General features: G+C 42.2%; 3 protein-coding genes across 3 annotated transcripts in view; 1 reads left to right on the forward strand and 2 right to left on the reverse strand.

The window, feature by feature from the left end:
* Positions 1-25,145, reverse strand: part of rpl17 (ribosomal protein L17) — a 234,897-nt gene that overhangs the window by 116,228 nt on the left and 93,524 nt on the right. The gene's annotated exons all lie outside the window — the stretch shown is intronic.
* nefla (neurofilament light chain a) lies at positions 1,264-3,715 on the reverse strand. Its single transcript, XM_060935074.1, has 4 exons — positions 2,663-3,715; positions 2,357-2,481; positions 1,932-2,269; positions 1,264-1,860 (listed from the first exon to the last, which is right to left on the reverse strand). The coding sequence occupies exons 1-4, from the start codon at positions 3,713-3,715 to the stop codon at positions 1,439-1,441; spliced, it is 1,938 nt and encodes a 645-aa protein (XP_060791057.1). The 3' UTR covers positions 1,264-1,438.
* Positions 9,513-14,445, forward strand: pgam2 (phosphoglycerate mutase 2 (muscle)). Its single transcript, XM_060935075.1, has 3 exons — positions 9,513-10,012; positions 10,176-10,356; positions 13,495-14,445. The coding sequence occupies exons 1-3, from the start codon at positions 9,596-9,598 to the stop codon at positions 13,662-13,664; spliced, it is 768 nt and encodes a 255-aa protein (XP_060791058.1). The 5' UTR covers positions 9,513-9,595; the 3' UTR covers positions 13,665-14,445.

A 25,145-nucleotide genomic window follows, 5' to 3' on the forward strand; every position in this document is an offset into this window, starting at 1 on the left:
TCACCTCATATTTGTTCCCCAGTTAATCCGGAAGTCATGGATTCCAGCTTGAAAGTTCCTACACACTCCAATCAACTCGAAAAATATACAATTTAAATGGGAAAAATCCTTCAGTTACATTGTGTTCACTATAATTTCTAGGGGTGCCAATAATAGTGGCACATGTGCGTTTGTAGAAAATAATTATTTCTTGATGAGGGATTTGTTTTTCTCTGAATAAATTTATTTCGATTAAAGGTCGGATTTTTCTAATTTTTTCAGTGTGAGATGAAGCGAGTTCACCAAAAGGTGGATTGTTTTCGAACCCTAATCTTTACAAGGGGGGCCAATAATTGTGGAGGGTGCTGTATACAAGTTATACATTTGCAACTCAATATCTTTATAGAGTTGTAAATAAAATATTATTTCTTGATAATTTGTTAGTAATGCAGTATATTAACCCAGTTATTAAAAAGTGACACTGAATTTTACTCAATGTCACATTCTATTAAAGAAAAAGTAATGGCAGTATTTTAAATAATTTTAATAATAAAGACAACACCACACCCACCTCAGCAACCCCAAGTCCAAGCAATAGTGTGAAATTATTAGCAGCTACTGGCTATGTAGGACACTCTGATATTTTATCCCACATTATCTTGAAAAAAAATGACGATAAGTGAGGAATAAAACAAAGTGCGTGGTGTTGTTATTGTGTTATAAAATACTGAGTGACTAGGAGTTACTGTTAGTACCCTAAAGCTTATAGCTGTCCTATAACAGTATGTCCACAAGTGTTTTATTCCCATTATACCACAGGAATTTTATTTATTTATTAAGGAACATTTAATCTTTTTTTTCCATTTACAATCACATTTAATATTGTGGACACAAGTTATTTTCTGTTATCACTTACATAATAGCAGCTATATCAATTTGTTTCTACTCTTACCAGCCTCTGGGGTTTTTTTTCTCTCTTTAAAATAATAATACAAAACTACAGATTGTCATGTTACCAAGAAACCACAAATGGTGTCTGGTGTGTTTGTTTGGTGTGTGTCATTTCATGCATAATGAGCATAACACACTGAAGAACAGAAGCAGGGCGAGAACCAAATATTGAAGAATTATACTTTAGTATTGGAACAAACACAGAGTAATATTTCGTATTTGTTCATAGATAGATAGATAGATAAATGCAGACAGAAGGCTTGAAATGAAATAATGAGAGGGTCTCAGTGATATCAGAGGCATACATTTATTGTTCTTGCAGCAACATTTCACTTTTTCACATTTAGCACTCTTTCCTTCATAAATACAGTGCAATAATTTGCGTTCAAAGCAGTTACAGCTGATTCAGTAGGCAAGTTATCATTGCAGTGCAGTTTGGATTCAGTACCATCATCAGAGAGCTGAGGATAAGTACGTGAAGGTTTTATTCTGCCTGATTTTTTTTTTTTTACTTCTTTTCTTTGGGTTTTTCTGCTTCCTCTTTTGGCTTTTCCTGTTCTTGCTTTCCCTCAGCTTTAGCTTCAACACCTTCATCTTTTGCTTTTGGTTTTTCTGCTTCTTTGGGTTTGACTTTCTCAGGCTCCTCTTTGACCTTTTCTTCAGCTGGCTTGGGTTTTGTCTCAGTTTCCTCCTTAACCGGCTCAGCTGCCTTACTATCCTCCTTATCTTTTCCTGAGTCTGTCTCAGCTTTGACCTTGTCATCACCCTTTTCCTCATCTTTCTCGGCCTTTTCCTCCTGTCCTTCTTTCTCACCACCCTCCTCCTTCTCCGCCTGCACAGCTTCTTCTTTTCCTTCCTGCTCCTCACCCTCTTTAACTTCCTCTTCACCTCCTTCCTTTTCTTCTTCCTCTGCAGCCTCCTCTTCTTCCTCTGCGAAACAGAAATGATTTATTTATGGATACTGACATCAGAAAAAATGAAAGTCTAAAATGCTAGCTTACCCTCTTGTTTCTCCCCTTCTTCATCTTTCTCTTCATCACCCTCTTTTTCCTCTTCTTCTTCTTCCTTCTCCTCCTTCTTTTCTTCTTCTACTTCTTCCTTCTCCTCCTCTTCCTCTTCCTTTTCTTCTTCCTCCTCCTCTTCCTCTTCCTCCTTGGATGGTTCTGCAGAGAGGGTGGAGTGCACCAGGCGAGAGCTGAGCAGATAGGGGGCAGCAGAGGTCACACTGGACTGGACAGAAAAGACGGCACGTGAATAGGAAGGAGCCATCGTGTAGGAACTGGCCAAACCTCCTGCCATGCCAGCACTGAGGCGGGATTCCTCACCCTCCAAGAGCTTCCTGTTAGGAGTGAACATCATGAGAAAAGACCATCAATTATCTCATTAGACATAAAACATGCAGTTTTCTGTCTGTTGTGTTTCCTACCTGTATGCAGCTATTTCAATATCGAGGGCCATCTTGACATTGAGGAGATCCTGGTACTCTTTAAGGTACCTGGCCATTTCACCTTTAGTGGCTCGTAATTCATTGTCAAGCTCATTGATTGTGTCCTGTAGAGCACATGAAAGCCAAATTAAGATGATAATTCACCTTTTATTACAAAGCAATGATCAGTTTGCTACAACATGCGAAAGTTATATCTGAAATTGGATTACATAAAAGTACTACTGGAGCTTTATATTTGCTTTAAATAATTTCATTTTATTTTAACCAGCAGTGATGTGGACTCACCTGCATGGCTGCGATTTCTGCGCTCTGCTTGTCCTCCACCTCTCTCAGTTGTTTCTCCAATGATTCGTTTAAATTCTTGCAGGCGTCTATTTCCAGGATGCGTGCCTGCAGCTGTCGCCGGTACTCGCCTGCTTCATCCTTGGACGTCCTCACGGCGCTAGTGTGATGGGCCACGGTCTCCGTCAGATGCCCCACTTTCCCGCGGAACCAATCTTCAGCAGCCTGCATATTACGTGCTGCCAGCCTCTCGTACTGTGCTCGGATTTCACCCAGGGCACTCGACAGGTCTGGTTTGGCCGTCTCGGTTTCAACGGCTATCTGTGCACCATACTGGATCTGTGCTTGCAGCTCAGAGATCTCTCCTTCATGGAGCTTCTTGAGGAAGGCCAGCTCATCCAGAAGGACACCCACTCTCTTCTCCAGTTCCACCTGGGAAAGAGTTCGCTCATCGGCCTCTTTGCGAGCATCCATGAGCCTGGCCTCAGAGTTCTCTCGCTCCAGGGCCTCCTCATCATACTGCCTCTGCAGGGCCCTAAGCGTTTCTTCCAAGTGCTCCCTCCGGCTCATTGCAGCCTGTTTCTCCAGTTCGGCCTCATCCACAGCGGCTCGGAGAGCACGAGCTTCCTGCTCATACAGGGCACGCAGGCATGATGGCTCACTGTGCCTCTGCCTCAGTAGAAGCAGCTCAGCCTCAAGGGCTCGGTTCTGCTGCTCAAGCTCATGGACACGCTCAATGAAGCCAGCAAAGCGATCATTGAGCTCCTGCAGCTGGGCCTTCTCCTGAGTGCGTACTGCTCGGAGCTCAGAGCTCACCTGCGCTGCCTGGCTCAGGTCCAGCTCCAGAGGGTGGCTAGCGCTGCTCAGCAGTAAGGAGGAGGAGGATGAGATGCGCCCAGGGGAGCTGTACTGCAGGCGAGCAGAGGACAGTGGAGATGAGTGGCTGGAATACACGGTGCGGGAACGAGTCCGTGTCGCCACACGTGGAGGTGCACTCTCCACATACCAACGCTTGTATGAGGAGGTGTAGTAAGGATCGAAACCGATGCCACTCATGGCTTCAAGGACAATCTGCTCGGTCTCTCTCTTCTTCTCACAGCTAGCAGACTGAGACACTGCTGTCTCTGCTGCAGTCCCGACTGCTTATATAGCCAGGAAGGGCAGGTCTGACGCAACTGCTTTTCTAAACACTGACTATGCAGAATCGATTGAAGGAGAGAGTGGGAGGAACTAAAAGAGAGAGAGGAAGAGAGAGAGGGAAAGGGAGGGGAGATCAAAAGAGTGTGAGGAAATGAAAGCACTATGGAAGAGAAAGGATGGTGCAAGACCATAAAGATTTAGGGAATTATTATTATTATTATTATTATTATTATTAGTAGTAGTAGTAGTAGTGTTGCTGTTGTTTGTATAATTATTAAGTAGTTTATATGGGCAAAAGTATGTGGACACCTGACCAATCACACTCATGTGTGCTTGTTGAACATCCCATTTCAGATTTAAGCCCCCTTTGCTGTTATAATAACTTCCACTCCTCGGGGAAGGCTTTCCACTAAATTTTTAGCGTGTGGCTGTAGAGATTTATGCCCATTCAACCGCAAGCAAATTAGTGAGGTTGGGCAATGATGTTGGGCGATGAAGCCTGGGGCACAATCAGCACTCCAGTTCATCCCAAAGGTGTTCAGTGGGGTTGAAGTCAGGATTCTGTGCAGGCTACTCAATTTCTTCTACACCAACATCAGCAAACCATATCTTCATGGACTTTGTTTCATGCACAGGGTCAGTGTCATACTAGAACAGGTTTGGGTTAGTTCCCTTCATTCCACTGAAGGGAAATTGTAATGCTTCAGTGCATAGACATTCTAGACAATTGTGTGATTCCAACCTTGTGACAACAGTTTGTGGAAGGCCCACATATGAATGTGATGGTCAGGTGTCCACATACTTTTGGCCATATAGTGTATGTGTAAAATACTAAATGATTAAACAATCTCATTACATATTGGAGTAGATATAAATCATGAACACCCACCCAAAAAAAAAAGCTTTTTTAGAGTAAGCAATAATATATCAGTATTTGTTTAAGGAAAAATATATAGTGTTTTGTTTGTTTGGAATGTTTCTGACACACCCTCAGAAATATTTGGATTAGTTAATGGTTCTTAGCTTCCTGAAGGGGTTACTACTTGGAACTTCTCTTTGATAGAGTGGTTACTTAAATCCAGACCTTTTAAGGATTCTGTCAGAGAAACAAATCAATGAACACTAAAAGGTTCTTCAGTTCATCTTTTCTGGATATCCTTCAGTCATGTTATTAATATTCTCTTCACTGTACTTTTATCAAACTTCCTCAGATGTCATTTACTGAATATCAAAATCCTTTATTACTGTCATTAAGGTTTGTTTTTACTTTAATCGGGAACTATGTGTAAAAAAACTGTACAGAAACAAAATTAAAATATCCAACCACACACATCCATTATCTGTAGCCGCTTATCCTGTTCTACAGGGTCGCAGGCAAGCTGGAGCCTATCCCAGCTGAGTGTGGGGGAGAGGCGGGGTACACCCTGGACAAGTCGCCAGGTCATCGCAGGGCTGGCACATAAACACATTGCCTTTGGGGGAAACTGGAGCACCAGGAGGAAACCCACACAGACATGGGAAGAGCATGCAAACTCCATACAGAAAGGCCCTCGTCAGCCGCTGGGTTTGAACCCAGGACCTTCTTGCTGTGAAGCGATAGTGCTAACCATAACACCACCATGCCGCACTCTAAACACACACACTTCCATCCATAGCCCACTGTCTGACAAGACAGTTAACCAAAAACAAACAATATGAAAGCTATTGAATTCCTTCTGGTAATATCAGCTACACCCTGCCTTAATGATTTTTCCTGTTTCTGTTACATTAACTGGGGGAAGACATAGCCTAATGGTTAGAGAAGCAGCTTTGGAACCAGAAGGTTGCTGGTTCGATTTCCTAGACCATCAGGAATGGCTGAAGTGCCCTTGAGCAAGGCACCTAACCCAAGTATGTTGTACATTGCTCTGGATAAGGGTGTCTGCTAAATGCCATTGATGTAATGTAACTGTATCATGCAATATTAACTGTGTACTGTGAAATCAGTTGTGTTGTATTTCTGTAATCAGATTTAATGTTTAACTGTACGGTACTTGTTACTAAATCTGTACTCAGACTGTAAGCTGTGTGAATAAAGAATTTAGTACAGTCCCTGGAATAGCCAAAGCTTACACAGGGATATTCTTCTACTATGGGATGTGACTGCCCCCACTGGTTATAGTGAGAACTGCATCCAAAGATTTCAACAGGGATTTAACCAGTGATGTGAATGCAATTTGTCATATCCATGTGCAGCCTGCTGCCTCTTCACTTTTAATTTTCTGCTGCACTAGTTAGTTAGCTCTAGACATTTGTCTAATAACAATCATGTTGCACTCAGATTGTTCAAAAAAAAGTCTCTCACTGGAGATACATGAGGTGCTATTCTGAGGCCTACAAGCTCCTACTCATCACGAGGCCGACACACTGATTGAGTCCTCTGCCTCCTTCAGCTCACATCATATGTATCCTAGAGATAATTGCTATTCCTATCATTTAACCTTTCATTTACACTCACCAGACACTTTATTAGGAACACCCATACATCTACTGTTTTACGCAGTTATCTAATCAGCTAATCCCTTGACAGCAGCACAGTGCAGAAAATCATGCAGATACAAATCAAGAGCTTCAGTTAATGTTCACATCAATCATTAAAATGGGAAAAATTTTGATCTCTGTGACTTTCACTGTGGCATGGGTGTTGGTGCCAGATGGACTGTTTTGAGTATTTTAGAAACTGCTGATCTCCTGGGGTTTTCACACACAACAGTCTCTAGAGTTTACACAGAATGAATCGAAAAAAGAAAAAAAACATTTAGTGAGCAACAGTTCTGTGGGTGGAAACATCTTGCTGATAAGAGAGGTCAGAGGAAAATGGCCAGATTGGGTTGAGCTGCCAGGAAGGTTATAGCAACTCATAGCAACTCTTTACAGCCATGGTGAGCAGAAAAGCATCTCTGCATGCAACAGCAAAAGACCACATTGGGTTCCGCTCCTGCCAGCCAAGAACAGGAATCTTAGAATCAAGAACAAGTTCCTATTAAATTGGCTGGTGAGTGCATATTCCTTAGAACTAGAATCCCTAACTGGTATACAATGTAGTACCTATACTGCCCATTTCCTACAAGGTGCATTGTGGATGCTTAGCATCCCCAAGGTTATCTTTTGGATTTCTGGATATTGGTGCTATTTACGACACAGCAGATGGTACTATACTTATAAGACCATACCAACTGATGAAACAGATAAAACAGAGCAAACCCTGATATGTACTTCTGGAACAGATGCTTGTACTTCCCCTATTTTAAAAGCCACCAGCTGTTATCCTAACAATTTAGTCACATGATTTTTGTGTTGCAGTCATCATATTTAGGAATTAATTTCTGGCTTTGCTACACAATGTGAACATAACTAGAGGTGAAAGTTGTCTATAATTACTCACCTTACTTCCGAAGAGAATAAAATATACAATTTCAAAACTGGAAAAACAAATTACCATGATTCTAATGCATTTTCCGGCAGCACGGTGGTGTAGTGGTTAGCGCTGTCGCCTCACAGCAAGAAGGTCCTGGGTTCGAGCCCTGGGGCCAGCGAGGGCCTTTCTGTGTGGAGTTTGCATGTTCTCCCCGTGTCCGCGTGGGTTTCCTCCGGGTGCTCCGGTTTCCCCCACAGTCCAAAGACATGCAGGTTAGGTTAACTGGTGACTCTAAAGTGAGTGTGAATGGTTGTCTGTGTCTATGTGTCAGCCCTGTGATGACCTGGCGACTTGTCCAGGGTGCACCCCGCCTTTCGCCCGTAGTCAGCTGGGATAGGCTCCAGCTTGCCTGCGACCCTGTAGAAGGATAAAGCGGCTAGAGATAATGAGATGAGATAATGCATTTTCCCCCAAACTGATGACCTCACTAAACCAGGAAGAAAGCCTACAAATTTTTTTGTTTTTCTAGAAATACAGTATATTTCTCATACACAACCAATCTCGGGCGGCACGGTGGTGTAGTGGTTAGCGCTGTCGCCTCACAGCAAGAAGGTCCTGGGTTCGAGCCCCGGGGCCGGCGAGGGCCTTTCTGTGTGGAGTTTGCATGTTCTCCCCGTGTCCGCGTGGGTTTCCTCCGGGTGCTCCGGTTTCCCCCACAGTCCAAAGACATGCAGGTTAGGTTAACTGGTGACTCTAAATTGACCGTAGGTGTGAATGTGAGTGTGAATGGTTGTCTGTGTCTATGTGTCAGCCCTGTGATGACCTGGCGACTTGTCCAGGGTGTACCCCGCCTTTCGCCCGTAGTCAGCTGGGATAGGCTCCAGCTTGCCTGCGAACCTGTAGAAGGATAAAGCGGCTAGAGATAATGAGATGAGATGAGACAACCAATCTCCATGTTCTAGAGCAGCCTTTCTCAACTGGGGTGCTGTCTGGCTTCGTTAGGGGTGCCGTCAAAAAAATTATATATTCTAACATTGAAATAAATAAAATGAATTAAAATTCCAAAAAACGATAGTTACACTAATGCAGATCATCGCCGCCTCATGCATCATCAAAATTTGTCTCACAGCCCCTTTTCCCATGTCACAACGTCACTGCCGGGGTCAGCATATGGTCAGCGTGACTGCATATATTTTATATGGGGGTGCCTTGAGAATTTGCATACTTCTGAAGGGTGCCGTGACTGAATAAAGGTTGAGAAACACTGTTCTAGAGAACCTCAAAGCATTTAAGAGCACAAATGTCTACCAACTCATGTCCCAGTGGTTAAAGGATTCCAGTATGTTTTATTTCGAGGAGATTTTTTTTCTTTTTGCTAATGTTAATAATATTTACTTTCCAGTCATTAGCATAACCATGAGGTAGCATGACATGGAGAATGTACTGCACCATTGATGAATGAAGCAGTTTTACAGTGTGATGTGAAATGAAACGCATAAATAGTCGACCCATGATGGTTCTATTTGCTGAGTCTTTGTTTTCCCCTCGGATTTCTGCCTCTTTAATTTAGTGGGTGTGGTCACATGTCTGCGACAGTAGGCAGCTGCCACCCCTACTCAAGCTCCATTTCCCTCCTCAACACTGTATATACTGTATTTTGTGGGTGTTGCTTAAAGCAAAAGCAAGCTTCAGCTAATTTGTCCTAAAATCCAGATGCAATAATGCAGAAAAGAGGGAGTTAGGTCTGCAAACAAGAGCGGTGTTGCGTCATCTTCTGAATCAATAATTAGCATTTTTTTTAATGTTACAGTGATTCTGAAAATTCTTGCTTACTATGCTGATTTTTCCAACATTGCATCTTGCATTGGTTTGGTATTTGTGTTTTGTCATAATAAGTGTACAATTCCAGATTTTTCACATGTACTTTTGTAATAGTGGACTGAACTGCTCAGGTTATTTCATTCTGTGCATTCTCTCAGAACGTTAAAGAGTCTTTTAAAACAGTACAGTTTATATTTCCCCGGTGTCTAATGAAACCCTGTGAGTCTATCTGTGATATTTACACTTTTATTCCACAGCTCTCAGTTTAAAAGTCATGTTGCTATTTTGAATCTATAGATAACCTTTGCCCTTAGAGCCAGCAGACCAACTACCACCTTCAAAAGTCTCAATCTGACTAGCTGAGCCTGGCTGGCTGTCAGGAGGTTGAGTTGTTTCCATTGGTCCAGAGTGGGTGATCTTGAGATTCCACACGGCTTCACATTCTTCCAAGCTATAAAAAGAGCAAAGCTTACACACTCCCCAAGCTCACTGTCACAGTGTGTCTGTGTGTGCACGCAACAGCAAGGAAAGCTGCATCTCACGTGCTTGGTCAACCTCGTTTCCAGAACACACTCATAATGACTGCTGTTCATCGTCTGGTCATTGTGCGGCATGGAGAGAGCAGTTGGAACCAGGAGAACCGCTTCTGCGGCTGGTTCGATGCAGATCTCAGTGAGAAAGGACTGGAGGAGGCCAAGCGTGGTGCTATAGCCATCAAGGATGCAGGCATGAAGTTTGACATATGCTATACTTCCGTGCTGAAGCGTGCCATCAAGACCTTGTGGACCATCCTGGAAGGCACAGACCAGATGTGGTTGCCCGTGGTGAGAACTTGGCGCCTGAACGAACGCCACTATGGTGGCTTGACTGGCCTGAACAAGGCAGAGACGGCCGCCAAACACGGAGAGGAGCAGGTGAAGATCTGGAGACGCTCATTTGACATCCCTCCTCCACCCATGGATAAAGACCATCCATACTCCAAGATCATCAGTGAGGTGGGACACTGATTCTTAAAAAAAGTTTAATTCCTGGACCAGTAATGAGATATGTAATGGGAAATTGCTTAACATAGTTACACATTTTATACTACTGTTTTGTACAAGTCTCAGGAATGTATCATGCATCATGACTCCAGGTTGCTTCATCTTCTACTACTAGTCTAGGCGCTATAAGGGTCTGAAGGAGGGTGAGCTGCCCACCTGTGAGAGTCTGAAGGACACCATTGCACGTGCCCTGCCCTTCTGGAATGAGGTCATTGTCCCTGAGATCAAAGCCGGCAAGAACGTCCTTATTGCAGCCCATGGAAACAGCCTGCGTGGTATTGTCAAGCACTTAGAGAGTGAGTTTCACACCATTTCACTCTAAATACACACATACACACAAGATGCACTGCAAGTCTGACCATGAGACTTTCACATTCCCAGATGATCCTGCATCTAATAATAGTCCTCACTCACACACAGAGGAGAAGGCCACAAGTCAGATTCCCATTACAGCTGTGACCTTTTTGAAGAAAGGTCTTACATTCTCCATAAGCTGTGCTTCACTCCATCATTCCTGAAGGAAAGAAGGGGCCAGGAATGGTTAGGGGCCACCTTAACACTTCATGCTCAGCCTCAGAAAGATTATATCAGCACTTTAGGATCCCAGCAAATGATTTTCAAAATGAACTGAACACACTGCAACACTTTCTATTGAGAAAACCTGTTTTCTGGGTGGCACGGTGGTGTAGTGGTTAGCGCTGTCGCCTCACAGCAAGAAGGCCCGGGTTCGAGCCCAGTGGCCGGCGAGGGCCTTTCTGTGCGGAGTTTGCATGTTCTCCCCGTGTCCGCGTGGGTTTCCTCCGGGTGCTCCGGTTTCCCCCACAGTCCAAAGACATGCAGGTTAGGTTAACTGGTGACTCTAAATTGACCGTAGGTGTTAATGTGAGTGTGAATGGTTCTGTGTCTATGTGTCGGCCCTGTGATGACCTGGCGACTTGTCCAGGGTGTACCCCGCCTTTCGCCCATAGTCAGCTGGGATAGGCTCCAGCTTGCCTGCGACCCTGTAGAACAGGATAAAGTGGCTAGAGATAATGAGATGAGATGAGAAAACCTGTTTTCTATGTAGTTCACAGAAAAGCTCTCAGAGTTTAGAAATATAGGAAAGCATTCATGGGAAATGTTCGACAATAAATTATCTGGTTGTTTTGTTTTTGCTTTAAAAAACAAGAGCTTGTCTGATTAAAGTTTAAAATGTGATGTTTAGCCTATTTTAGTTAGAAGTGCACTTTTACTTGCCTTACTGCCATACAGTTTAGCCTTTTTGCTTTGCTATTTTTTCAGTAGGCAAAGCTGTTTACTGATTACAGTAATTATTTAGCATGCTTATATCAATTGCAGCTCATGTTTGTTCACTGTAGTGCTTATTTATGGGCTAACGTTAATTATAATGTTAGTTCACAGATTAGCCTGTTTGCTGTATAATTGTGCTTCACAGTCAGCATGTTTACCATAATTCTAGTTTATAAATTTCCCAGAAAACAGGATAACTCAAGAGCTAGCATTAGAGAAAACAGGATAACTCATTCATTACTAGTAAACGGGCTAATTCATGGACTAGCAATATAAACAGGCTAGTTCATTAACTAGCATTGTAGTAATACAATGCTAGTTAATGAACGGCTAGTTCGGGCTAGTTCATTAACTAGCATTGTAGTAACACAATGCTAGTTAATGACCTAGCCTGTTTATATTGCTAGTCCATGAATTAGCCTGTTTACTAGCAATGAATGAGTTATCCTGTTTTCTCTAATGCTAGCTCCTGAGTTATCCTGTTTGCTTAATGCTTGTTTGTGGTTAGCCAGTTTACTAATGCTAGTTCATGGATGTTTGCTATCATGATAGATCGAGTTAGTGTATTTACTATCATGTTAGTTCATGAGTTAGCCCATTTACTGTAATGTGAATTCGTGAATTAGTTTGTTTGCTATAATGCTAGCTTGCTGGCAGTGCTGTGGTGCAGTGGTTAGCGCTGTTAGCTCACAGCAAGCAGGTCCTGGGCTTGAGCCTGCCAATCAACTGGGGACTTTCTGTGTGGAGTTTGCATGTTCTTCTCATGCCTGTGTGGGATTCCTCCAGATGCTCTGCTTATGTTTACCTGCTATACCTCAAGTGCCCTTGACTGTTTGGTTATTTGAACCAATTTGTGTGTATATATGAGTGTTTAGTCTACGTCTAGTTCATATCTAGTGTTTATACTGTTTATATTGTCTGTTTGAGTGTTTAGTCTGTGTGTAGTTTTTATCTAGTGTTTACACTGTTTATATTGTCTGAGTGTTTAGTCTGTCTTGTTCTTATCTAGTGTTTATACTGTTTATTTATACTGTTTATATTGAGTGTTTAGTCTATGTCTAGTTCCTATCTAGAGTGTTTATACTGTTTTATATTGTTTGTTTGTTTTTTCAATTATTCTATTTTTATTTATTGCATTGCCTGTTTGCACCGTGGGTCAGAGAGGACTGATATTTCATCTGTGCTGTATGTCGAGCATGTATAGCATATTTGACAATAAAGTTGGCTTGACTTGACTTGACTTTCCTCCTGCAATCCAAATACATGCATATTAGGTCAACTACGCTAAACTGTCCATAGGTGTGAATGTGTGTGTAAATGGCTGTCTGTCCCTCTGTGTTAGATTGGTGACCTGTTTAGGGTGTACCTGTCTCTTGCGCCAGTGTTAGCTGAGATTGGCTCCAGCTCACTTACAATGGATAAGCGATATAGAAAATCCATCCATCCGTTATCCATAACTGTTTATCCTGTGCAAGGTCGCAGGCAAGCTGGAGCCTTTCCCAGCTGACTATGGGCAAGAGGCGTGGTACACCCTGGAAAAGTCACCAGGTCATCGCAGGGCTGACACACAGAGACAAACAACCATTCACACTCACACCTACAGTCAATTTAGAGCCACCAATTAGCCTAACCTGCATGTCTTTGGACTGTGGGGGAAACCAGAGCACCCGGAGGAAACCCACGCAGACACAGGGAGAACATGCAAACTCCACACAGAAAGGCCCCCATCAGCCACTGGGCTCAAACCCAGAACCTTCTTGCTGTGAGGCACCAGTGTTAACCACTACACCACGAGTTAGCCGCCTGGTATAGAAAATGAATACTATAATGATAGTTTGTCTTTAGCCTGTTTCCTATAATGTTATTTCATAGTTTAGCCTGTTTATTATGCTACTGAATGGTGACTTAAGGAGTTCACGGGAGATGTAAATCACAGTGTAAGAGCAGGAGAGGTTTGCAGAGTTCTGCACCAGTTGTCACATGCTAGGGATAATAAACAACTGTTTTATTCTGTTACAAATGAACTGTCCAAAACAAACTGTTTTTCTTTTTTGTCTTCAGTTGGCCTCAGACCAAAGATATGCACTCACTTAGGTCAGCTTTTGTCTTTTTTACCTGTGTCTTTTTCCTGTCTTTCTCTCCAGGCATGTCTGATGCAGCCATCATGGAGCTAAACTTGCCCACTGGTATTCCCATTGTCTATGAGCTGGACAAGGACCTGAAGCCTGTGAAGCCCATGCAGTTCCTTGGGGATGAGGAGACTGTGCGCAAGGCCATGGAGGCTGTGGCTGCCCAGGGCAAGGTGAAGAAGTGAGACCAGATAAGGACACAAAGACTATACCTACTCAAGACTTCCCCTTCTCACCTGTCCCACTCATCCTGCTCGACTCCACTGAATGTCATTCCACAATCAGAACACACTGACACCCCTTTTCCACCAAACATGGTACTGGTTCTCATTGGGTTCTTCAACAAACCTTTCTGAAAGAAAAAAAAAGTTTCCAAATATGGCACACTGCAAAAAAAAATAGCAATTGAGAATTTGGCACATTGCATTTGTAGATTTGAGAACACGTCATCATCCAATACCAAATTATCCATTGACAAAAAATTTTACACAAGATGCAATCAAGAGAGATGTGTGTTTTAATTGCTTTTAGACATTAATATTCATATTGCAGCTTCTGTTTAGATTGTTAGCACTGAATCATTAATTCTGACAACAAATATTGTGAATTCTTCAAGCAGCATTCATGTCTTATGGCAGACGCTTAAACAGCTTGATCAATTGCTGTCCAAAATGGGTTCCAGACCAGCTTCACTTTGATCAACCAAGAACCTTTTTTTTTTTTTTGCGGCGGGAAAGTATTAAACCGTTCCAGATGATGCACCAGAACCTGCAGTGGAATTGGGTTGTGAAATAGCCGGAGTCAAAACCATGTCATATGACAGATGTCCCTGTCTTCCTGTTTTATGTATAAATAAATGAATAAGAAACATCTTTGCCATCCACCATAAAGCACTTCTGATTCACAAAGCCTTCATATTGGGGCTGCTCCCAATTTAACAAAATAAAGCCATCGCCATTTTGTGTACTTTCTTGCTTGTCATTCCTCCCTTCTCTCTGTTCTCCTCCATCTTGGCATGATTTCAGCATTTTCAGCAGAGCAGCGCAGTGCAGTGTAAGCTAAGAGCTCCAAACACGGCGTGGGGAGGTCGCAAGGTTCAGTCTGGCTGCCGTCCCGTCCCACAATGCTGCAGTGTTGCCTCAGCATGCCTGCACTTCTCCAGCATGACTTTCTATCATACCATCCCAAACCCAACCTGGCAAACCACCAATACCACAATTAGAGACAGATCAGGTTCTATAGTGACAACAGTTAAAGAGAACAGTCGCGCGCGCGCGCGCGTGTGTGTGTGTGTGTGCAAGGTTTCTGTCATTAGAAAAGGGCGTTAGAATCAAATCCTTTCCCTGGGCTTCAGTCCAACTGCAGGATCACTTTAGGGCCTTGTACATTATGTACAGAACCTTACTAATTGCTCTTACTGAGATTTTCAAATACCTAATAAAGGTTTCACGTTTATGGGTACACATGTATCAGTGTTCAACAATAGAAAATAATAATGCTTAAAATATATGCTACGAAACAAAAATGATGCCCAAACCCTTCATGGTAAAGTCCATCCATCCATCATCTGTAGCTACTTATCCTGTTCTACAGGGTCACAGGCAAGCTGGAGCCTATCCCAGCTGACTGTTGTCGAGAGGCGGGGTACACCCTGGACAAGTCAGCAGGTTATCACAGGGCTGACACAGAGACAAACAACCATTCACACCTACGGTCAATTTAGAGCCAGGTCTTTGGACTGCGGGTGAAACCGGAGCACCCCGAGGAAACCCCCACAGACACAGGGAGAACATGCAAACTCATCACAGAAAGGATAAGCCTCACCAGCCACTGAGCTCGAACCCAGGACCTTCTTGCTGTGAGGCGACAGTGCTAACCACTACACCGCCATGGTAAAGTCTAGCATGTTAAAAATGAACAGATGACTGAAACGGTTCATGAGCTCCTCTCTCAACAGTACATACACTTGCTACATACCAAAGAGAAACACAGGAATATCAAGTTAAGTATTTTATTCACCAATGGCATGGCGGTGCAGTTGGTTAGCACTGTCGCCTCACAGCAAGAAGGTTCTGGGTTTGAGCCCAGTGGCCGACAGGGGCCTTTCTGTGTGGAGTTTGTATGTTCTCCCTGTGTCTGTGTGGGTTTGCTCTAGTTTCCCCCACAGACATTTGGTTAGGTTAACTGGCTACTCTAAATTGTGTGTGTGAATGATTGAGAGGATAAAACCTCTATAATAATCCAATAGAAGGCAATGGGAAACCACCACTGTAATTCTTCCCTAGAGACTTTGATGGCTGAAGCCATCAGAGCGGCCATGTTACTGTAGTGATCTGCCAGATAGGTAGATTTTATTCACCCCAACACTGCCATCTGTTGCTCACATGGCGTTTTACTCCAGAGTAGGCCTGGACAAATTCTCAGACCAGAGATTTGAAAAAGTCAATTTGTGTTCTTTAATAAAAGCATAAAATTACTTCTGAATAATTTTATTTACTATTACCTCATCATCTGACCCTTGTCTTCTTCTAGAAACATTTAATGTTAAATACAGTCATGTGAAAAAGAAAGTACACCCTCTTTCAAATCTAGGTTTTAAGTGTCAGGACATAATAAAAAAAATCATCTGGTCATTACCAGGTCTTAAAATTAGGCAAATACAACCTCAGATGACCAATAGTACATGACATATTCACCTTGTCATTATTTATTTAACACAAAGTAAGCCAAAAAATGCAGTAGCAGTGTGTTTATATGGAAGCAGTACACCCTTACTGCTTCCATATAAATTATGAAGGCAATTAGCAGCCAGGTATTGCTGATCAAATGAATTTGATGAATTGATCATCAGCAAGTGTGGCCACCTCTTAAAAAACAGAAGTTTTGGCAGTTTGCTGGTCTGGAGCACTCAGGTGTATGTTAACACAATGCCAAGGAGGAAAGACATCAGCAATGATCTTAGAGAAGCAATTGTTTCTGCACATCAGTCTGGGAAGGGTTATAAGGCCATTTCCAAACAATTTGAAATCCATCATTCTACTGTGAGAAAGATTATTCAGAAGTGGAAAACATTCAAGACAGTTGCCAATCTTCCCAGGAGTGGACATCCCAGCAAATTTACTCCAAGGTCAGACCGTGCAATGCTCAGAGAAATTGCAAAAAAAAAAAAACAAGAACTACATCTAGGACTCTACAGGCCACAGTTAGCATGTTAAAGGTTAAAGTTCATGACAGTACAATTAGAAAAAGACTGCGCAAGTATGGCTTGTTTGGAAGGGTTGCCAGAACAAAGCCTCTTCTATCTAAAAAGAACATGGCAGCATTGCTTAGGTTTGTAAAGATGCATCTGAACAAGCCACAAGCCTTCTGGAACAATGTTCTTTGGACACATGAGACCAAAGTGGAAATATTTGGCCATAATGCACAGTGCCATCTTTGGTGAAAACCAAACACAGCATATCAGCACAAACACCTCATACCAACCATCAAGCACAGTAGTGGAGGGGTGATGATTTGGGCTTGTTTTGCAACCACAGGGCCTGGGCACCTTGCAGTCATTGCATCAACCATGAACTCCTCTGTATACCAAATTATTCTAGAGGCAAATGTGAGGCCATCTGTCCAACAGCTAAAGCTTGGCTGCAATTGGGTCATGCAGCAGGACAATGATCCCAAGCACACTGGCAAATCTACAGCAGAATGGCTGAAAAAGAAAAGAATCAAGGTGTTGGAATGGCCAAGTCAAAGTCCAGACCTCAACCCAATTGAAATGCTGTGCATAAGCAAATGCCCTCAAACATGAATGAACTGAAGTAATGTTGTAAAGGAGAGTGGGCCAAAATTCCTCCACAACGATGTGAGAGACTGATAAAATCATACAGAAAATGCTGATGGTTCAAGTTATTGCTGCAAAAGATGGTTCTACAAGCTATTGACTCATGGGGTGTACTTACTTTTTCACACATGGATTCTGCATTTTCAATTAATTTATGTTAAATAAGTAATGACACGGTGTAATCTGTTGTGTGTTGCTTTACACCTGAAGTTAGATTTGCATAATTTTAGGACCTGGTAAGGATCAGATGATTTTTTTGTTGTCTTGATTAGTAAAACCATGCAACTGGGAGAAGGTGTACTTTCTTTTTCACATGACTGTAGTTGATCCAAATGCCTGACCACCACTGCATATAGTTTCACAATTTAAGCATTTTTCTACAACAGTACAAATAAGGATACCGTAACTGTACACACCTAAACTTTTTCCTCCCATTAATGATCTTTAGTGTGTAATAACAAAACTGTACTAAATGCAAATGTATTGTCAGTTTTGTAACTTGCAACATACATTTTGTATCACTTTTCAATGTCATTTTGTTCATTGCTTTTTGTTCAGAGACTGAACAGGATTTTTTTTTTTCCTGGCTCAGCTCAAGTCCAGGCAGACATTAGTGATGTTCTGATGTGATTTTTTTTAACTCTTTCATCTCATCCTTTGAGAGTTTTTTTTAACTCTCAAACTGATGAATGGATCAAAGATGGCTAGTTGCACATGATAAGGATACACAGCAAAACTTACACAGATGTTTAAAAAAAGATTAAACAAATCCCATAAAATAGGGGAGAGCGGGGAGACTTTTGTAGATTGTGTGAAAGTCTTTGCAAGTAGCGTCGCATTCATATTGCATTAGAGAGTATTTACTTTCCCCTCTCGCCACAAGATTAGTTTCTCAGCTTGTCACATATACTGGCCTTCAGGCTTCACTTTTTCTGTCTTTTTTTTTGTGGGGAGACATGGGACATTATGTTGGGAGACTTGGGACAAAAATAAAATACCGAGGCCTACAGGTTTAATTTTTATTTATTATCAGACTTGTAACATATGAACTGTTTGAACAGACAATGCTGTTACAGAGATAGAAAAATGTCAGTTTACCAAAACCTGACTAGACAAAACAGTTCCATTCTCAAGAAGGAATGAAATGAGCTTAATCCTTGTGCAGGTACACTCCCACATTTTTCACAAAAAAATTAAGCAATTTTATATTTGTAAGGCCCAAAAAATCATGTAACATGAACGGTCCCAACTCTCTCCAACTGGCCATTTTGAAAAAAAAATCCTTAGATGTTTTTCCCCAAAATTTAAGTTTAATAAATAATACTATGGCCTTATGCATATACATACTATACTATACCATACTATACTATATCTGGTAACTCTAGGCTACATAGTTGTACTTTAATGCCTAACAAATCCCGAATTCAGCAGCATACATTACAACATAGAATGGAGATGGAGGCAAGTTTTGGTTGTGAAAAATATTTCACTGCACAGACCTTACTGCAGTGTCCAGCTTCGTGGCGCCAAAGTAAGTAAGTTACTCTAATGGGCAACATCTAACCTCTGATGTAATCTAAAACCTCATTGGTTGAAATTAATTTATGGGAATACAAACTGTCCCAAGTCTCCCTGTCCCAATTTCCCCACTCTCACCGACATATGCAAGTGTGCTGTGCAAATTATTTGAACTTAATCAGTTGAATCAGACTTCTGATCCATTGAAACAGACAGCTCAAAAGAATCGGCTCGGTAATTGAACAGCCACTCACTGTGAGCCATCTACTTAGCCTTGCCCCTTATAAAGAGTTTAATAAGGTTTATAAGCTATTAAAGATACTTAAATTCTAAATACTGGTGTACATTAACAAATGTGATGATGGAATGTTATACAACAGTTATTTCCGCTCTGCTAATTTGTTCGAGCAGAATTCTAAGAGTGCTGATAATAATTTCACTGTGTGTTTCACTCCACTCGTCATGCAAAACTCCACTTCCTAGTACACTTCATACTGCTGCTGCACACACTGCCACTTTATTGTACATATAAACATCTGTACATATGGGTTAATTACTGCTAACTGTACAGACAGTCTCACATACTCTGTAATCCTGTCCACTCCCCTCTGTAAATATGCATTTAAATATTACAAACATATCTGTATATTGTCACTGTCCATCACTGTATCCTTGACTTGCAAGTGACGTCAAAGCAAAATAGAAACCCGGATGTCGGCCATGTTGGTGGAAATACAAATGTGGGGTCAAGCAACATTCCATACAAAACATAGTCACACATGCACAACTCTCTGTTTTTCCACTGCTTTAAGCGTTCTTTTAGCTATACCATATCTTTGTGCTGTATATGGTTGTGGTCACAACAGTACTCGTGATCGTGGCACATTCTGATTTTTTAGAATTCCGTCCGTGATTCAGAAAGAGGGCGAGGAAACTCTAAGGCTTAGTACGGAGAGGAGATGAGCACGGCTGAACACCATTGGCAGGGCTGATCTAAAACCAGAACAACTCGTGTTTGCAGTAATCATTTTATCTTAAGTGAGATTCAAAAGCTTTCTCGATAATATCATGGAAGAGTTTTATTTCATGTTGCTAGAATTTTGATATAAAATGAGTGTTCTCTTGTCGTGGTTCACTCAGTCGTTGTTATAATTTTAACACGTGTATTACCATTTTGCTTCTAGGAGCACCAGCAAAATTATACAAGAGAAACAATCCAGACTGGACGCCCACTCAGAAAATGGGCTACATTTCATCCAAGGTCGAACTTGATTCTTCACCAGCCAAACCAGATAGAACGCGATATCTGGGTACTCAATGGTCAGTAGAAGCATCTTATCTTCAGAAAAGTCTGACTTTTTAAAATAATATGAGTCAAAACCCACACATATCTATCTTCTCTTTGTATCGAATCTTCGCTCGACCGTTCAAATCATGGTAATACTGAGAAAATTCAGTATTGTTTACAGGCATGCTTTCAGTGGCTGCCGTCCTAGTTGCTTTGTATATCTACCATCATGGTGGATGCTCATGACGTACTGTAGCACATTTTGATCACGTGGTTGCAAGTCATCTATATACTGTAACACAGTATCACTATGCTGCAGTACTTACAGTGGATATAAAAAGTGTACACACCCCATTAAAATGATAGGTTTTTCTGATGTAAAAAAAAAATGAGACCACAATAAATAATTTCAAAACTTTTCCCACCTTTAATGTGACCTATAACCTGTATAATTCAATTGAAAAACAAACAAATCTGTTAAGGGGGAAACATAAAAAATTAAAAACATACAATAAGCTGGTTGCATAAGTGTGCACACCCTTAAACTAATACTTTGTTGAAGCACCTTTTTATTTAATTACAGCATTCAGTCTTTTTGGGTTCACACCTGCCATCAATTAAAATGACTCTAATTAACCCTTGTATGGTGTTCGGTCTGTGGGACCCGTTTTCATTTTTTATCAAAGGAACAATAATATGATTAATTATTTTTTCAAACTCAGACTCATTGGCCTTGGCTCATTTTCTGTGAAGAACATATATCAGAACACATTTTTGATGACCACACACTGTACCCCTCGACACATTTATATTACATATAGGATGTTTGGGTCCACTGGACCCGGGGCTAATAAAAGTGTGTACCTTCACTCTGTCCTCCTCCTGTCTGGGCCTGTTGTTTGTGTGTGTGTGTGTGTGTGTGTGTGTGTGTGTGTGTGTGTGTGTGTGTGTGTGTGTGTGTGTGTGTGAGAGAGAGAGAGAGAGTTTCGTGTTTCTGCCCCTGCCATTCAAGCACCGACACCTGTCTGCTCTCACATTCCTACGCATTTTACCCTCTGTCTTGCGGGAACCAAGACAGAAGTTCCCATAAATTGGGGGCAGGACACAATAAATATAGCTTTTCCAATGTGGCTCCTTATCACAACTGATCAAGATGGCCAAAAGATTCTCTGCTCAGATGGACTTGCAAATGATTTTGGAAGAGAGAGAAGCTTTTGATGATGATGTAGAGGAAGATGTTTCAGAATGTGAGGATCATATTTCTGAAAATTCAGAGTCTGACAGTGACTTTGAAGAAGAGGATGAGATGGCGCATCAGCCAGTCCCAAAACGAAGATGAGCATGGGGATGATGTGTTGTATAGACTGACGATGGTTACTGTATGTGTTCAGCTTGTGTTGTGTAAACTGAACTGAATGGGTTAAATTTCTAATGAAATTCAAAGAAATAAAAATCAGTTGTTATGAAAAACCTTGCTTCATTTGTAAATTTGAAGATAAACATCTTTTTTTCCACTCATATCTTGACTGTAATTGATTTTCTTTTTGTAAAATTACATTTTATTAAAAAACAAACAAAAAACGAGTCACACTTTTTTTAATAAATGTAATCTAACAAAGGTAAAGGGCAAATATTAACCATATATGCTGTTTATGTTGCTTGTAATTGGGGTGAAGTAAACATTTGTTAAGTATTTAATGTAAAATTGCTTGATTGTGTTGAATTTAAAGCACCAAAATGCTGTGGGTCCACCAGACCCACGAACACTGGCTAAGTAACAAAAATACGAAAACCACACAAGAGTTAACCCCAAATAAAGTTCAGACATTTACTCAGTTGAATCCTCCAGCAAAAGCCAGGGTTCATAGAGAGTTTACAAAGCATCAAAGGGGTCTCATTGTTGAAAGGTATCAGCCAGGAGAAGGGTACAAAAAAAATTCCACGGCATTAGATATACCATGGAGCACAGTGAAGACAGTCATCAAGAAGTGGAGAAAATATGGGACAACAGTGACATTACTGACAACTGGACGTCCCTCCAAAATTGATGAAAAGACAAGATGAAAACTGGTCAGGGAGGCTGCCAAGAGGCCGACAGCAACACTGAAGGAGCTGCAGGAATTTCTGGCAAGTACTGGTTGTGTACTACATGTGACAACAATCTCCTGTGTTGTCTGTATGTCTGGACTATGAGGTAGGGTCACCAGATGGCAGCCTTTTCTTACAAAGAAAAACATCCAGGCCCGGCTAAATTTTGCAAAAAAAAACTGTATCAACTCTCCCAAAAGCATGTGGGAAAATTTGTTATGGTCTGATGAAACCAAGGTTGAACTTTTTGGCCACAATTCCAAAAGGTATGTTTGGCACAAAAACAACACTGCGCATCACCAAAAGAACACCATACCCACAGTGAAGCATGGTGGTGGCAGCATCATGTTTTTGGGTTATTTTTCTTCAGTTGGAACAGGGGCTTTAGTCAAGGTGGAGGGAATTATGAACAGTTCTAAAACCAGTCAATTTTGGCCCAAAACCTTCAGGTGTCTGCTATAAAGCTGAAGATGAAAAGGAATTTCATCTTTCAGCATGACAATGACACCAAGCATACATCAAAATCAAGAAAATAATGGCTTCACCAGAAGAAAATTAAAGTTTTGGAATGGCCCGGCCAGAGCCCAGACCTAAATCCAATTGAAAATCTGTGGGATGGCCTGAATAGGGCTGTGCACAAGAGATGCCCTCGCAATCTGACAGATTTGGAGCGCTTTTGCAAGGAAAAGTGGACAAATATTGCCAAGTCTAGATGTGGCAGGCTGATAGACTCCTACCCAAAAAGACTGAATGCTGTAATTAAATCAAAAGGTGCTTCAACAAAGTATTAGTTTAGAGGTGTGCACACTTATGCAACCAGCTTATTCTACATTTTTTATTTTTTATGTTTTTCCCTGTAACAGATTCGTTTGTTTTTCAATTGAATTGTACAGGTTATAGGTCATATTAATGGTAGGAAAAGTTTTGAAATAATTTATCGTGGTCTCATTTTTTTACATCAGAAAAACCTATTATTGTCCTGCTAGACCGTGAACCTTTGTCCCAGTCTCAAACCTCTGGCCAACTCAAACAGGTTTTCCTCCAGAACTGCCCTGTATTTAGTGCCATCCATCTTTCCTTCAGTCCTGACCAGCTTTCCTGTCCCTGCAGATGAAAAACATCCCCACAGCATGATGCTGCCACCACCATGCTTCATTGTAGGGATGATGTTCTCAGGGTGTTGGGTTTGTGCCACACATGACATTTCCCATGATTAGATTAGATTAGATTAGATTAGATTAGATTAGATTAGATTAGATTAGATTAGATAAAACTTTATTGATCCCTTTGGGAGGGTTCCCTCAGGGAAATTAAGATTCCAGCAGCATCATTCCAGATAAACAGAGAAAAGAAATAGAGGAAAACTTCTAGATAAATTAAAATAATTTAAGTATTTACATATACAAATATAAAAGAATAAGATATGGGGAAGAGAGGAAGGGGAGGGGGAAGGGGAGAGAAGTGGGGTTAGGGTGTGTGTGTGGGTGTGGGTGTGTAGGAGGGGGAAGCAGGAAAAATATTGCACTTTATATTGCACATTATATTGCACATTGTCCGGTATTGCTTATTGTTAGGCTAGGCTACTGCTCCTTCCCATCCTCTGTCCTCCTGTTACCCCTCCTCCCCCCCAGAGAGGAGTTGTACAGTCTGATGGCGTGAGGGACAAAAAACTTGGGAAGGAACATTCTGTCACTGAACAGGCTCCTCTGGTTGCTGATGACGGTGTGCAGAGGGTGACTGGCATCATCCATGATGTTCAGTAGTTTGTCCATAGACCTCTTCTCTGCCACCGTCACCAGAGAGTCCAGCTTCATGCCGACCACAGAGCTGGCCCGCCTGATCAGTTTGTCCAGCCTGGATGTGTCCTTCTTGGATGTGCTGCCCCCTCCAGCACACCACAGTGTAAAACAGGACACTGGCGACCACAGACTGATAGAACATCCACAGGAGTTTCCTGCAGATATTAAAGGACCGCAGCCTCCTAAGGAAGTATAGCCTGCTCTGTCCCTTCCTGTATAAGTGATTGGTGTTTCAAGTCCAGTCCAGCTTGCTGTCCAGCCACAGCCCGAGGTACTTGTAGGAATCCACAGCCTCCACCTTGACTCCCTCGATCAGAACTGGTCGTGACCTTGGTCTGGACCTCCCAAAGTCAATGACCAGCTCCTTGGTCTTTGAGGTGTTGAGCTGCAGATGGTTCCTGTTGCACCACACAACAAAGTCCCTCACCAGGCTCCTATACTCCTCCTCTCTGTCGTCACTGATACACCCAACGATGACTGTGTCATCGGCGAACTTCTGAATGTGACACAGCTCTGAGTTGGAGCAGAAGTCAGCAGTGTACAGGGTGAAGAGAAGAGGGGGCAACACCATCCCCTGGGGTGCTCCGGTGCTGCTAATTACAGTGTCAGATGTGATGTCCTTCAGCCTGACGTACTGTGGCTTGTCAGTGAGGTAGCTGGAGATACAGGTGACCAGGCAGGGGTCCACTCGCATCCTGTTCAGTTTGTCCTGAAGCAATAGGGGCTGGATGGTGTTGAAGGCACTTGAGAAGTCCAAGAAGAGGATCCTCACTGTGCCATTTCCCTTATCCAGATGCGAGTGGGCTCGGTGTAGCAGGTAGAGGATGGCATCTTCCACACCAACACCTACCCGGTACACAAACTGCAGACAGTCCTGGGCATGTTGTACCTGGGGTCTGTGGAGGCTGAGGAAGAGCCGCTCCAATGTCTTCATCAGATGTGAAGTGAGCACCACCGGTCAGAAGTCGTTCAGCTCGCTGGGCCGATTCTTTTTGGGAACTGGAACGATACATGATGTCTTCCAGAGGGTTGGCACTCACCCCAGCTGCAGGCTGAGGTTGAAGATGCATTGGAGTGGTTCACCCAGTTCAGCAGCGCAGGTCTTCAGTAGTCGTGGACACACCTTGTCCGGGCCTGC

The sequence above is a fragment of the Neoarius graeffei genome, chromosome 12, assembly GCF_027579695.1.
Source record: "Neoarius graeffei isolate fNeoGra1 chromosome 12, fNeoGra1.pri, whole genome shotgun sequence".
NCBI lineage: Eukaryota > Metazoa > Chordata > Actinopteri > Siluriformes > Ariidae > Neoarius > Neoarius graeffei.